At 37.0% G+C, this 16,378-nt stretch overlaps 1 protein-coding gene across 1 annotated transcript in view; it reads left to right on the top strand.

Annotated features, from left to right (window-relative positions):
- The window catches only part of si (sucrase-isomaltase), a 56,490-nt gene that overhangs the window by 9,340 nt on the left and 30,772 nt on the right, over positions 1-16,378 (top strand). The window contains exons 11-19 of the mRNA XM_005805941.2: positions 1,295-1,426; positions 1,680-1,799; positions 4,605-4,718; positions 5,157-5,241; positions 5,635-5,752; positions 8,602-8,773; positions 10,542-10,658; positions 13,055-13,209; positions 14,097-14,181. Coding sequence (XP_005805998.2) covers positions 1,295-1,426; positions 1,680-1,799; positions 4,605-4,718; positions 5,157-5,241; positions 5,635-5,752; positions 8,602-8,773; positions 10,542-10,658; positions 13,055-13,209; positions 14,097-14,181 — 1,098 coding nt within the window. The remainder of the gene's footprint in view (positions 1-1,294; positions 1,427-1,679; positions 1,800-4,604; positions 4,719-5,156; positions 5,242-5,634; positions 5,753-8,601; positions 8,774-10,541; positions 10,659-13,054; positions 13,210-14,096; positions 14,182-16,378) is intronic.

Here is a 16,378-nt window from a genome sequence, read left to right as displayed (position 1 = left end):
TAAGATGAAAACATGACAGCTGTTTTATTGCTAAAAGAATAACTTTTTATTTCAATTGAATACTGTGTCAAAATCTGCACATTGATTTTGACACACAAAATCAATATACAGAGAAAAACAGGTGTTTAAAACATTATGTGAACCAGGAAGAAGCAGTGGCAAAGTCTGGTACACAAAAGAGAAGCTTCTTTAACTATTACCACTGCTTTATAGCTTCCAGGAAGGGAAACGGAAGCAGCTGATAACTCACCTTGTAAACCTGTTTTTGAATTTGAACCCCTGTATGCTTCCAGAGGCAAGAGACTCAAACCTCTACACTGTCTGTAAGAACGCGATATGAAGGTTGGAGCAAGAGTTCGATAGACACCCTGAGTGATAGGGGTGGCCTTTAGCTTAGATTGGGTAATCCAGCTCTCTGTCAAATAATGGAGAGTCTGCTGGCCTGTACAGGTTCAGTTCAGGAAGCACAATTCTTTTTAAGCATCAACGAATGTTAGCACTGATCAAAGATCAATCGCCCAGATTCCTTTTATTATCTCATTCATCTTCAACAGAATTTTAAAAATACTCCAGTACTGCATTACTACTAAGCCATGAGATAAATACCAGTTCTGGTTGACATTTTCTTGGAAATGAACCTCACTACTTATCTTTGTGGAGCATATGACAGTGAGACTACTGTCAGATGATCTTTTCAGAGAGAAAACTGATATTCAGCATAAATTTTTAGCCCTAATTATTCAATCATAATTTAATAAGATTGTGAATACCACCTTAACATATTTAACTGTATCACAACAAGGCAATAAATGCACAAATCAAGGACTAGACTTGAGTTATGTCTTATCAAAAAGAAAATACACCTACAATCTCTATAATATTTTTTAGCAACCAGTTGGACATGTCAGACTGCTGTATTACACATGAATATGTTTAATAACATCACAAAAAAACACATATAATAGTCTAATTGTTTTTTCTGCAGGTGAATACCGTCAAAAAAAAACATGGCAGAGACTCTCATAACTTAACTGACAAATGTTATACAAGATACATAAGATATAAAGTTCTTACAAAAAATTGTAGAATGATTATTTTTTGTGTCTTGACATGTGATTTAAAAATGAAGAGAAATACGTGTTTAGAAATTTATTAAAATTTACCAAATAACAGCAAACACTGGAAACAAGTAGCCATATAATAAAATTACTCTGAGGTAACATTTTTATAGATGCAGAAAAGAAATAGACATATTATAGGCAACTTATTATTTGATCTACTTTATTCTTGACAGGACGTTCAATACACAGACATAGACTACATGGAAGAGAAGAAAGATTTCACCTATGACAAAGTGAACTTCTCAGAGCTTCCTGGGTTTGCTGACTACCTCCATGAGAAGGGGCAGAAGTACATCCTCATCCTGGTAAGAACTCTCATTTCTCACAAAACAATGACAGACGCAGTAATACATCCAACAATATAAACTTATCAAACTGAGTTATGTACTGTTTTTTCCAATCAACACCAATGTGACAATTAATTCACCCACCCATGTTGCAATGTAAATCAATCATTGTGGCTTTTAGTTGATATAACAAAATTATGTTTACTGATGTAAAAATAAAATATTTTTACATCACAACACATTCTTCTAAAAATGTGTTTCCTTTCCCCAGGACCCTGCAGTAGCCACCAGCAAAAGGGTGGGGGGTGCTCCATATGAGGCGTATGACCGTGGTACTGAAAAGAGTGCTTGGGTCTTTGAATCAGATGGAAAAACTCCACTTGTAGGAGAGGTAAGCTGTTTATTGGTACAGATTATTGAGTGTAGATGTTGAAATAAGACCAAAAAATATCACCTACATTTTCCAAAACTTTAGAGAAATCCTGTAAAATGTTCTGCAGTTCATGAACCACTTAAATTCTTTCTGTTCACATTAATCCTATGAGATACACCCTGCTACATGTGCGTGTGCTATTATTTTACTGTCTCCATCATGCCAGAAGACATTTCTGTATAGACATTCAAACCTACAAAAGGCTATTTTTGATCATTTTTCCCACATTGAACACATCTGAAAACTCTTGAGTACTGAGGTGGGGAGCAAAGGTATGTTGCTCCCATGCTTTTATATTGTTGCCTTTGATTATACACATGATTAGACTTAGTCCCAAAACTAATTGCCTTTTCATGCTGTTTATGAACAGGTCAAACATATGCATTGATTCTGCATTAGTGTTTAACCTTAAAATGTTCTGAGTCACTGCATGACAGATTGGGTGTTCCAATGTGTGCATATGTGAGGTAGGGAGAAAAATGTCTGGAGTTCATCTGTGTACCCATTTTTAAATGGAAAGCTATATTAGGTTGTCTGCACATGCAGACTGCACATGTGAATATGACTGATTATAGTTATTTTTATATGGCAGAATGTGCTTTTGTTCTAAGGATGAGCTGGCTTTTTCCAAAACAGCATTTGCTGTTTCTATACCAGTTAAAAAGTGATACATCCAGAAGCATCCTGGATGTGTCCTTTTTTTTGCAACTCCTGTCCCATTATCTCCCAAACCACACACACCTTGCCAGCTTCATACTGGCAGCACATCCAGCCTCAACTCGTCTGTAGTTGTTATAACTCCAAACTCTATGCAAAAATGCAAAAACACACAATAACAACAAATTGATAAATTGGAACCAATGATTTTGATTCAGAGACTTCATAACTTATGTATCGTCTCTACAAAGTTTATGAATTGATGCAACAGTAAAAATATTTAACCCAGACCTGTTTTGTTGCTTTTGGAGTGACAAGTTAGAATTGAAAGTAGAATAAATGTCAGATTTAAGTTTGAAATACTTTACATATTTATTTTTCATTTGTTCCCTTATTTGCACTTTGAGCCAAGCCATTGAGAACCCTTCTGTATTCACCAGGTGTTTTAAAACCTTTCCTTCTATTTTTATTTTCACTGCTCTATAATTTAAAATAATTTATTGCTTTTTGGGGTCGTTGTTACATTATTAGGGATCAACACCGCCCCTCCCCCCCACCCCAACACTTTACCACAGATAAAAGGATGAAAACAGATTGTTGGAGTATGAATTTACTGATACGGCAGTGATATATTTTCATCTTGAGAAATCCTTTGGACTGAGATTTGTAGTGGAAGAGCGCTAAACATACAACTGATTAAATAATTCCTCCATTATAAGTGAATCCTGTAAATATGATCTCATATGAGTTGATTACTTGAGAAATTGCTTTTTTAGTTTTGTTACACATGTCTCGGTGTTTGTGTAGCAGTGTTTGTATTTTTCTCCAGCTGAAGATGTTAAAAATATACTAGACAAAGCAACTGGAAGTGAACAGAAAGTATAGGTAACATGAAAAAAAGAAGATTAGTCACAGTTAATGGATCAGAAGGGGCTGTAGATAATAGATCAGAATGTACACAGAGACAGACTGTCTGTCTTACTGAGCAACTGACAAGACAATTGCACAAGAATCAATCTACAATGAGACATGAAAGACAAAGCAACAGTTTATCAGGCACCTGGAACAAGAGGACAGACAAGGTGGAAGCAGGAGAATTACTTTAAGAGAGAAGGTTGTGAAAGGGACTTTGAACCATCCAAAAGAAAAGAAAAAAAAGTCAAAATCCAAAATGGTAAAAGAGGAACATAAAAACTACAAAAGGCAGCAAGAGGTATGTGATGACAAATGTCAGCTGATTTGTTTAAAGCATTTGCTCTGTAGAAGCCATCAGCAGGGATGTGTAGATGACAAAATCCTGGAGTAAGGGAACAAATGACTCATAAAAGAAAGATGGCATCCGCAACGGTCTATCAATAAGCTCTGACCTTGCCGTTCTTTCCACGTGCCAAAAGCATTGCCCATAAATCTGTGTGCGTGCACGTGAGTGTACATAAGCATAATTCATACGCTCGCTACAAACTGGGCTGTGAAGTTATTGCCAGCAGAAGTAAAGGTAAAAGATAGCCAGATTGGAGCAACCTTGAGATTTTATATCCACAGCAGGGTTTACACACAGAAACTGCTTACACACCCACACACACAAGGAAAATTTCTCCCTCTCTCTGTGTGGATTAATCATTTTTCTCAATACACGTCATTAAGGGTGACTTCTAACACACAGTCACGTCGCAAGATTTCTATTGCATTATCGATTTCTTCTCTTCTCTGTTCTCTTCCTCAACTCATTCGACTCTTTATCCCCTTTCTCCTTTTTCACCTTTCCCTCATCAATCCCACCCCTTCTCTTAGTTCATCTATACTTTCCTCTCTTTCCTATTCACAGGTCTCAGAGCTGTTTCTCCAATACCCTCACAGGCACAGTTTTTTTTTTTTTTTTGCATAGCTTCAATGAATCTCACTTCTACATATTTTCAGGAGCATGTGGTTACAGACACTCAAGCATATTTGAATAATAGAATATAAAGGTATTGTTACAATTGGAGAAAACAAAGAATGGAGCTTGCAAAGTGAATACCAAACAAATTTTTCCACAGAGTTGTCTGCAACAACACTAAAGTGTAATGGCAGAAACAAATGGTTTTCATGCGTGTATCTTCTTTGTAGGTTTGGCCAGGGGAGACGGTATTTCCGGACTACACCAGTCCAAATTGCATTGAATGGTGGATAGATGAGTATGTGCGGTTCTCCAAGGAGGTCAAACATGATGCCCTCTGGATTGTAAGTGGATTTTCAGACACGTATGATAGTCCTGGTAATTAGCTGAAATTCCGAACATCCTGACATTGTTCAGCAGCCAATTACAAATATTCAGCAAGGGACATTTTGTTTGAAGTTCTAAAATATTTTGTGGCAATTGCTGTTCTGTGCGTTGAGTATCACTACATAGAACAAAGGTGAAGATAAAACCAGACCGGAATCTGTACCATCAATGAGTTCTTAGTTGAAATTGTGGTTGGGACTTTCGTTACTCAGACATTTTTGTTACAAAGCACACATTCAGTTTCAAATTTCCCTGAAATCCTGTGGTATAGCCACGTCTCTTGACCACTAAGGTAAATAATCATGGATCCACAAACCAGCCGGGAAAAAAACAAACAAAGGATAGGTCTTTACTAAAGTCATCACGTTGACGTCACATCTTTATTTTTCATTCAGGATATGAATGAAGTGTCTAACTTCTTGAAAGGATCAAATAAAGGCTGTGCTGACAACAGCCTCAACTACCCTCCCTACACTCCAAGTAAGACTTTCAATTTTAATACTCAAAAATAAAATCTCTTCTAATTCAAGTATTTGTGATATTTAGATATTTATTAATGAATATCTTTCAGATACATTTATTTCTTCAATTGATGTATTGGCTTCAAATTATATTTAAATATAACATTGTAGCAATGTTTAGTGTAATGGATTGTACCACTTTTGCTCTTACATGTGTGTCAACTTTTGATATGCAAATAAAAAACAATGGGTCCCAAATAAAGCATGACAGTAAAGACATGAATGCACTTCTTTTTCTTTATCAATCACTTCCCTCTTTCTTAGTTTCTCCATGTCTTCTTATTGTTTAGAATGTAATTACCATTGTGTCAAGATCTTCCTCTTACTTTGTTTTTCCTTTCCTTTCCCACAGAGATTCTGGATGAGGTGATGTACAGTAAGACCCTCTGCATGGATGCCAAGCAGGTGTGGGGGAACCACTATGATGTCCACAGTCTGTATGGCTACTCTATGGTGCTGGCCACTGAAAAGTAAGTGCAAGTGCATCTATAATCAGTAACAAGTATGTTGAATGAAAACAAACCCACTGCCTTGCATTTATCTATCTATCTATCTATATATATATATATATATATATATATATATATATTACAAAGTGAAAAATGGAATGTGAAACTCCACAAAATATAACAAAGGACCGTTAAAATGAGATGGTATTGTGCCTTGACTGAAAAAGAAAATCAAAGAACTGGTATTTTAAAGTTTTGTCAGTTCATTGCACTGAGGTGACTTATGCCCTGCTCCAAATCGCAGGAAATGATTCCTGTAGAAAATTGTAAGTCAGATACCATGTGCAGAATTATGTTTTAATGAGCCCAGCTCCCAGGGTGCCTTAAATTTCTCATCTGGGTTTTGGCACTAGAAGTGTGTAATGACCCATTATGTTTGCAAACCTACAAAGAGACATCACGGTGAGTATAGGGCATAATCACTGGAACATGGAAATTCATACGGATCATGGATATCTGCCAAAAGACAGCACAAATGCAGGTTTTACAACAAATAATTGCCCTTTAATGCTGAAAAAAATCCTCTTAACATGCACTTAATTCTATATGTATCATGTGGGTTGTAGGCAGGTAAATTTCTTAAAAATAGATGTGTTAAACATTATAGTCATAATAATCTGGTGTCTCTGTGGTATCCCCGGACTTGCAGATATCAAATCACATGTCAAATTTGTCTATAATTAAAAACAAACCAAGCAAACCAGGAGACACATTTTTAACAAACCATCTGAGATTAGTCAGAGTGCTGTTTTTATTACTGTTTTATAAAATAGGCTGTAAAACTTTGAGTTTTTGACATGGCCAATAAAATTCATACTGTTGCTTTAAACAACGCTAAACAAAATTAAACATCTGAACTGTAATAAGTAACGTCTGTACAAATTAACATACAGTTAAAATTATATATAAACATAAAGATTTTCTTTTTTTCTGAAACTAAAATACATCAAAAAGTTTTGGCCAAACATATGGCCTAGTAGAAACTCATATCCTATCTTAAAGTCTCCTTAAATAAACTATTTGACTTAAGAATCTCATCATCAATGTTCCCAACATGTTTTAGTTGGAGTTTTTTAATTATCTCAGTTTGACCAAAATGAGTTAGATTAGGTGTTTATAAGAAGGCTTGTAAATATTTTTCTCAGCTTAACTTTACACAGTCTCATTGAAGTTTGAATTTTAAAAATTAATTTTATGTTAAGGCTTTTATTTAGGTCAAAACTGTTTGCATTCATTTATAAAATAATAAAATAGAAAATGTCAACAATACAGAAATATTACTGCAGGAAGTTTAGTTTTTATAAATTTTAATAAGATATTGTCATACGGACACACTTCACACCAGACGGTGGCGGTAATGCACCAATTCTTCAAAGAATTGTCACGGACGTCGCCACGTTGTTTACGCTGCAAAGCATTGTGGGTAAATGACATATGCTTGGTCCGATGGCGCTAGCTTCATCCAGCCAAAACAGGGTTGAGTGACGTCATTAAGCATTTTCCGTTTGAACCGGAGAGAGTTGAAACTGATGGGAATGTAGAAATCACAAGGACTGAAGATGAGGAGGACCAAACAGAGGAAGAGTACAGAGTTGGCAGAAGAAACTGGTGTTTGTGTTGTGGCTGTTGCCACCTTCAGCTTCATTGAATGACACGACTGACGGTGCAATAAGTAGTTCTGTAGCTTTGTGTCCAGTCCGGTAACAGTTGTTTAGAGTCCGGTCTTCTGTTTGTGGTTTAGGCGTTTGTGTGGATAAAAACTGTCGACATGCATTTGGTTTTAGCTTGTGAAGGTAAGACCATCTGTTAAAGCCTTCATCAGTTTTGCTCGTACACATGACTCAAAGTTTGCTGGAGAGAAATGTTGAGGGCACAAATGTAGTTCCTGTGGAAGTTGTGTTTGGCTCTTTCCCACTGCACTCTTTTTTAATTTTTTTTTTATTTGGAAAATTATCCAGACTAACCTCACTGTTATTTTTAAATAACAGCCAACAGTAGTGCAGTGTGTGGCACTGTCTAAAATTACACCAGTCAAACGCATTATTATAAAAACCAACTCAGGTAAAGTTAGCCTTCCTGTGTTTACTTTGTAAATTACAGTACTGAACGGACCGGCCGCGTCATCAACCCAGCATGCATTGAACAGGTGAATAAATGGTGACTTCTATACTGAAAAATATAACAAAAGTGCAATAAAAACCTTACGTTATATATTTAATATAATATATTATTATGTACATATAACCGTGATAAATCTGCAGGATGTGTTATTATTATTGTTTTGAGCAGTGTACTGTTCACAAAAAAAGGCAGCAGAACTGTGTGCTCAGTGAACGCACTAGGACTACATGTGCTCACCCACACTCACACAAACCAAACACAAACCCACCTGAGACTCAGAAATATAATCCCACAGAAGACAATTTGCTGAATCACTACTTTTGGATTAACGTTGACTCATAATTCATTTGTCTATTTTTTATTCTCTTCCTGTTTTTCTCCCTCCTTCTAATTAAAATGTAATATTGGCAGGAGACACATTTTGTAAACATCAGCAAGACTTTGTATTGTCATGGAGATCAATGCAGCTTCGATTTCTCCCAAGCTTAGCAATAACATAGAGCCAGGAAAGGCAAAAAAAGTACTACAAAACTGTGTGTCTGTGTATTTTATTCTGCAAACACTGATGTTTGTGTGCACGTGCTTTAAAACTTTTTTACCCTTCGTAATCTTTTGTTTTTAGCTTCAATATCTTTTGCATCGTAATTACCTCCTACCACCTCACACGAGTCTCTCCTGTCTTCTCTCAGAGCTCTGAAGCAAGTGTTCGGGTCAAACCGTACCCTGATGCTGACACGCTCCTCCTTCCCAGGTGTGGGAAAATATTCAGGACATTGGCTGGGTGACAATGGTGCTAACTGGAATGACATAAAATGGGCTATTCCTGGCATGCTGGAGTTTGGGCTTTTTGGAATTCCCTACGTGAGTACCACATACTCCATTTGTACATGCATACAGACAAACGTGAACTAAGAAATACAGGAAAGAAACTATTTTACTTATTGGTTGCCATGACAGCATCATCCAAGAATCAAAGATGGTTTGATATGTTGACTTTGTGCAACTTATGGAATTTGCACACCATAAAAAGGCTTAGGCTAAAAGTTACTCTGTGTCACGAGTTCCTCATCTTTGCCTATGAGCAATTCAAAAAAACAATGTGAAACACTCAATTACACCCATAGCAGGCAAGTCAAAGATAGCTCCGTCCCTAAAGTCCACCACTATGTAGCTATTGTAGGACAATTTTTTTTCGTGATTGAAAATGTAGCCAGATTGGATTTACGGTGAAGGTTTTTATTGTTTATAGACAATTTGCATCTGAGAAAAGCAAATTAAGCAAACCGTTTCTTTGTTTTGTTGTCTTTGCTGTCTTTGCCTTCCTCATCTTCCAACTGTGCACAATAATTATTGATTACCTATTTCTCCAAAGTTCCTTAGAGCTTCAGTTCCTAGCTGAGCTTCCGAACCTCAGAGCACACTTCTCCCACACAGCTCCTCCAGACTAGAAGCAGCAGCAGCAATTACCAAATACCTTGTGGAATTACAAGTCAATTGAGCTTATCATGCAAACTACAATGTTCCTAAGAACGATTGTACATGACCGAATGGACGGCATATAGAAGAATTGTGATAAAGTGCTGAAGTCAGGAAGGGAATTATGTTCTTAAAGAGACAAAGACCCATGTCAATGCATCAAATGTAAAGTAAAATTTCTGTTATCTTGTTTTTAATATAGACAGCATATTCATAACAACTGGAGATAAAATACTTGTGTGGTATAAGATATCAACATGTGGCTGGAACATGTATAATATTGACCTCTAAAGATGTAGTTATTCTGGGCTTAATGAATTACACTCCATTTTCTGACAACAAGGTAGGCAAGAGTATACAGCACAGCAACCACTGAAATTTCTGTAAAGCTACCAGTAACTACTCTATAAAACCAACATTTTACTGACAAACATACTAGAACTGCACTGCCACTAACAACCCAAGTGTTTATCCATCACACACTACTAACAGCAGTGAGAAAACAACGGGAAGCAAACTGCACACACACCACACACACACTCTTCCAGCTGTGCACATCAGGTGGTCTTACAGATGCCAACTACTCCTGGTAGGACTCTGTCAAGCAGATTTTAGGAGCCTCAGCAAACACATAAACACAGATGTATGCTTCACAAACAAAGAAGACAGCAAGATGGAAATAGGATTTGGACCGTTTCCTTCTTATTCTGTCAATCAAATTTGCAAGTGGTTCAAAATAGAAAACAGAGTTTTTGTGAACTTACTAAGGAGCAGGAGTTTGCATTGCACAATTGGTATACTCACATCTAGTCTCTGCATTAATTGAAGAATTAAATCTTTTTAAAAGAGAATATTGTGGCCAGGCATCTCACTAGGGCCAGTTTTTTTTTACACTCCAGGTTATCTGTTATCATCAGACAGAGGTGTTTTATCATAACAGGTGCTTAGACTGATATTCTTAACCTTTAGATATTTCATTTTAATAAATCAAAGTAGGAATTCACAGCGTGGATCCACAAAGTTTATTATGCTGAGTTTGTTAAATGGTCTTCTAACTCTCTGTTTCTAGTACAACTATAACATGGTGACACACAGACACACACCGGAGCTTCTGTCGAAATGTCAAACCTGATATTCCTCCTATGTGTTCCAGATCGGAGCTGACATCTGTGGATTCTTTGAAGATTCAAGTGAAGAGTTGTGCCGTCGCTGGATGCAAGTTGGCGCTTTCTATCCTTTCAGTCGGAACCACAATGCTGAGGGCTACGTGGTACAGTAAAGGCATTTTGTTCTGATGTTCATTTATTTGAGTGTCACTTTTAGATTTATGTACTGCACTACCCCTGTTTGGTCTAAAGTGCTGCAGGGTATACCCTTTATTCCATCACATTATATAGGTGCTATAAAGTCCAAGCGGTTAAAACATAAACTACTTTTTTTATCCACAGAGATTGGTGTACACCAATACTAGTACAATTGCTTTATGAAATGGGAGCAGTGGGACCTCTGAATTTTGGCTTTAAAACATTGAATGTCAGCTGTTAAACATTACAGCCTCTCTAGGGACCAGAGTAAAAAAAAATGGATTCACACACTAATATTTGCAAATTTTACGCTTAAGCAAAATGTAACAGCTCTGCTGAAGTATGTCAGATTAGCATAATATGATGTACCATATGGTGGACGCAATGCGAGCATGTTGTAAAATATCAAGGTAGTTTCAGCTAAGAAGCCCCCCACTGACAACAGATGGACTAGGAAGAATTATTTTTCTACCTGTACCTCCTCACCTCCAGCTGTGAGCCTAGCTGGATGTGCTGGTCAGAAATGTAAACCAACTGTTTTACACTAATGATGGAAGCCAGCTACCATCTGACAACATTTATTTTAATACATCTGTTAATTAGTACAAGACAAAATAAAAAAGAAATACTTTTCTACATCGCTTAATAGGCCTATCCACAGACTGAATGTGCCAGGTCATTTAGACATGCTCTTTAAACATTGTATCAAGGTTTTTACACAAAACATAAATTCGAGGGAAGATGCAATCCCAGAATTTGGGGGTTAAATTCATTGGACACTTTTATGTACTTTGAAAGCCTGCACAGCAGTTGCTCCTTAAAACACTGCTAAATTTAGCCTAATTACACAAGTCAAGTGCGGGCTAAATGACGAACCATTTGGGAGCCAAAGGAGCCAACGTTTATTGCTAATCTGATCCAAATGATCTGGCTCACTGATGGGGCTAAGAATTCCCATTACTAATTTGTTGAAATGTGGTACGTTGGTGTTAAATTTAAGATGCTCATTTGATTTGGGTTTATAAAAATAAATAAATGAATACCATCCAGAGCAATGAGATAGACTAGAACAAAACATTGTAAATGAAAGGATCGGACGATAGTTCATTGCAGTTGCATGTAACTTAGTTAAACTCTTCAATCTGTTAATTAACAGCAGAGAACATCCTCAGGATCATGACCGCTTTCCTATTCTCCATATTTTCAAATTATATGTTTTATGATGTAGGATCCCCCCCCCCTCAACTGAATGCATACACTCAAATTTAAGACTTAATTTTGTTACAAAATTTTCAGCAGGAGATTACCACACTGGAATGAAAATGACTACATTTGTAGACTTTCATAGATCTTAACAAGGGTTGCCAATAAAGGTAATTGGAGTATCTTCATATGGCAAAATAAATCTAAACAGCTTTGACTGGGGCATGCCTGATTAGAATTAGGCTTTAGCAAACAGCCATCTGAGCTGCATTATGGATTTTTTAAAAGAGAAATATTAGACTCTCAAAAACATGTAAATTTATCCAAGCAAGATGGATTTGTTGAGTATATGCTTAGATTATAACTGAGCTATTTTTGTTGTTGACACATACAGCTTGTAAGAAAAAACAGTCTCAAATAACAAATGTTGTGAAAACCGATGCTGTGACTACACTCTTTCAGGGGCATTTCCATGCTAATCACTGATGCAAAAAATAGTCTTAAACTGTGAGTGTGTGCATGTGTGTGTGAGGGGGCAGAGGTGGAGGGGCGGTGGTGTTAAGATGTCGTCTATAAGTATGTTATAAGGATTGGTAGTTGCTAGAGGACAGCAACAAGATGATGATGATGATGAATCTGATGCACTATACCCACCAAACAAGACAGCTAATGTGTGACCTTTACTTTGCCCTAATCATGCCCCTCATCAAATGCCCATGCGGCCAAGACCAAGCACACACCGACCCACTCGCACAAGCTGCTCATCAGCCTCTTGGAGGTGCCGGGGGCAGAAATGATTGGCTAGATGTTAGAAGTATGGCCTGTTAGCAGCTAATCATCCTCTCACTCACACCGTCATGAAATTAAATCATGCTGTACTTCTTCACTTATTTTCTTTGCTGAATCCATAAAGGCTATTTCATTTTTTATTTTTTTTTTCATTTTACACGAGTTTAAGGTCTGCTTCCATATAATAAAAAGTGGTTTTATTCCTCACCTGTTTCACTCAATCCCATGCCTTATTCAGACAAGTTTCTTTTCCACCCCCTATCTATTTCTGGTTTATTCCCCAGAAGGTTAAAGACAAATCTTTGTTTTCTTTTTGTTATCCACTCCCATTCATCAACCCCAACGCTTTAATCTGGTTTTCTGCCTCCAGCCCCAGGATCCCGCTTTTTACGGTGCCGACTCAGTGCTGGTGAAGAGCTCCAAACATTACCTGAAGATACGTTACACTCTCCTGCCTTACCTCTACACTCTCTTCTACAAAGCCCACACCACAGGGGAGACCGTTGTACGTCCTCTTATGCACGAGTAAGTCATCCATTATGTTGAGTTAAGTTATTTTGGTGCCAATTCAAGTTGTTAGTTTTGTGATTTTTGCTATACTGTTGTCCTTATTCAGATGTATATATTTTTAAAATGTAGAGTTGGTAGTGCTCAAAACAACTTGTTGCTTTTCAATAAAAGTAACCTTATTGTCTATACTTATTGAATTATCTCCCTCATAAAATCCATGTAAAACCTGCATATCTTGAGGCAAATATGAGAAGGTTGCAACAACCATGAAATGGGAATTTTCTCTATTTAAAGTTATTTCTGCAGTCACTTAAGAGCATATGGTAACGATACTGTAAAGTTTCAGTATATTATATTAGGAGTATTAACTTTTAGGGAGCTTATTTTATTAGAAAATAAATGTTGTAAAGATGATAAACATATTTTGTTGCATTGTTAAACTTTCTTTGCAGTCTCTTGTTCATTAAAATGACAATAAAAAAGTGCTTTGCACAGATTAAAGAGCATAAAAATGGTAAAACTAAGTGGGGAAAAAATTACACAGATATTATGTACTGTGTTTCACTTCAGACTAAAAAACTTGGATTAAGAGAAGCAGAAATGAGGAACTTAGTGAAAGAGCTAATCCCTCAAGTTAAAATTATTTATTAAAATTGACTCAGACTGTAACACTGACAATAAGAACAGATAAACATTTGTGAGAAGACTAAGTGAATGTAGTAAAGAAAGTGATGAGAGATCCTATGTTTGTGAAAACTGAACTTGCTAATTTAGGTTTGGAAGGATCCAAAGCTCTCCTAAAATGTCAGTTTTTCAGGGGAGGGTTCTAATAAATGCTGTCTTTTAAAATTTGGATTAGGACATTCTAAGTTACTATATATTGCCACACTTTCTCTTTTAAGGTTCTACTCTGACAGCGCCACCTGGGATGTGGATCGCCAGTTTCTTTGGGGAAAACACCTGCTCATCACACCTGTGCTTGATCCGGTTAGTTAAGAAACAAATGCACTTGAATTTTATAAGCAAAATGAAAAGAATAATTTTAGAAGGAATGATGATGCACGGGAAGTCTTGTATAAGGACTTCCCGTGCAGCTCTATTATATCCTGGGCATTTAATAAAAAAGCTGCTAAACAAAAAAAAGGTCTGTAGCAGATTAGATGATCAGCTACTTATACGTGCAAACCATGACCTCCCCTGAGAAAATATGACATGGGATTTTCTTTGTTGCCCTCTCCTCTTCTCATCCTTCATTCAGCTCTCTTTCAAACCCTCCCTTCTTTCTCTCAGCTCTAATGAGAACGCTGACCTCATTACTAGAAGATTAGAAGTGCAGATAGAAGTGTGTATACTTGTTTGTTTGATAGTGTATGCATGATGGCGTGTGCACTTACAAATGTGCAGATATGCAAATGTGTGTGCGTGTGTGTGTACATTACATTTACTGTACATGGAGTAATTGCAGTTGTGTCAAAAGGGCCTGAATTTGAAGCGGTTTTGAATGGCCTCTTGTGTGTAACAAAGTATTGTAAACCCAACTGGATTTGTGTAAGGCTGGAGAGCTTATAACTTTAACCATTGTGGAGAAAGTTTTTTTGTAAAAGTGGAAGTGTGTGTTGACAATGGTTTAAAGTTGGTGATGTGCTAAATACAAGGAGAAAGAAGAGTCGAAGAGTGATTTAGTAGGATGCTATTTTAAGCACACATGATTTTCTGAAAGAAGATAAATGTACCTTTTCACAGCTTGTTTGCAGGCAGAGATATAATCCAGCTTTAGCAGTCTAGCTGGAAACAGGATTTTATAAAAAGAAATAATAATTCAGGAATCATGGCTGTGGTATCAATTATGACTAGGCACTCATTTTTTCTCTTAAGTAGTAATTGCTTTCCATCGCTGTGCCCTGATAATTGAACACAGAGAAAAATCAGCCATAAAAGTTCATCTCCAAAGAAGAAATTAATGACCATGCTTGTGATGACTAGGATTTGTGATGAATGCATTTCCAGTACATTACCTAAACATATTCTGGAAATGGACTCAGAATTTTCACATCATGTTGCCCTTGTCTAATAGTGACAACTTTAGGAGAGCTGCATGTCCAAGCAGCTGCAAACATAAGGACGCATAATGGACATTATTGGTTCGGAATACAAACTGATTATTATTATTATTATTCATCTTTTATTTATCCAATTTTACAACACATACCACTTAGATCAGGGGTCTCAAACTCCAGTCCTCAAGGGCCATTGTCCTGCAGTTTTTAGATGTGCCACAGGTACAAAACATTGGAATGAAATGACTTAATTACCTCCTCCTTGTGTAGATCAGTTCTCCAGAGCCTTGCTAATGACCTAATTATTCTATTCAGGTGTGGTGCAGCAGAGGCACCTCTAAAAGTTGCAGGACAGCGGCCCTTGAGGACTGGAGTTTGAGACCCCTGACTTAGATAAAGCCAGTCCTTAGTCTTTTTTGCTGTTATGAAGGTTTTAACATGGAAGTCCACCCAAGCACTTACATCACAATCATGTCCATCTTGTGTGAAGCATGAGGGAGTTTCTGAGCTGTGTTGTTTGAGTTCAGTCCAGGATGGCACCGTAGCATCTACTATGCGGAACATATGCATCTGGTTTAGTTTTTCTTTATTCTCTTTTTTCTCTCTGTCTCTTTATTCTCCATCCGCTATGCATTTCTCTAAAGTTGCTCTTTGTATAGCATTTAAATCAATGCATGATTTAACTTTGATCTCTGTGATAAACCAAGAGGATCTCCTGTACTGCCTTTATGCTGTCCCCTCTGGTTTTCAGAGTGCTTTCCACTCTGCTGATAACTCCCTTTTCTTTTTAACTCAACCTTTCATCAAACGTTGGCTCCCATTGGAATTCTCTTAATCATCTGCTCCCAACTTACCCTTGTGATCACATTCCATTGCGTCAAGTTTCTCTTTAGCTCGCTCTCACAGTTTTAGTCTGTAGCTGTCTCTCTCCTAGCTAGAATCTGATCATTCTGCCAGAGCAAATCTTTGGCCCAACAGATCAAATCTTACCTTTTGACTAACCCAGCTTCAAAAACAAGGATGCATGCCTTTTGCATTGCCCCCTCTAATTATAATTAGCAGCAGAGCTTCATCCTGTAAAGCTTTTCCATTAGTTGGTGAGGTGAGTGATGGGTGATACTAATATG

The sequence above is a fragment of the Xiphophorus maculatus genome, chromosome 18 (genome assembly GCF_002775205.1).
Source record: "Xiphophorus maculatus strain JP 163 A chromosome 18, X_maculatus-5.0-male, whole genome shotgun sequence".
NCBI classification, from domain to species: domain Eukaryota; kingdom Metazoa; phylum Chordata; class Actinopteri; order Cyprinodontiformes; family Poeciliidae; genus Xiphophorus; species Xiphophorus maculatus.
The sequence above is the reverse complement of the archived record's forward strand: the minus strand, read 5'-3'. Positions and strand labels throughout refer to the sequence as shown.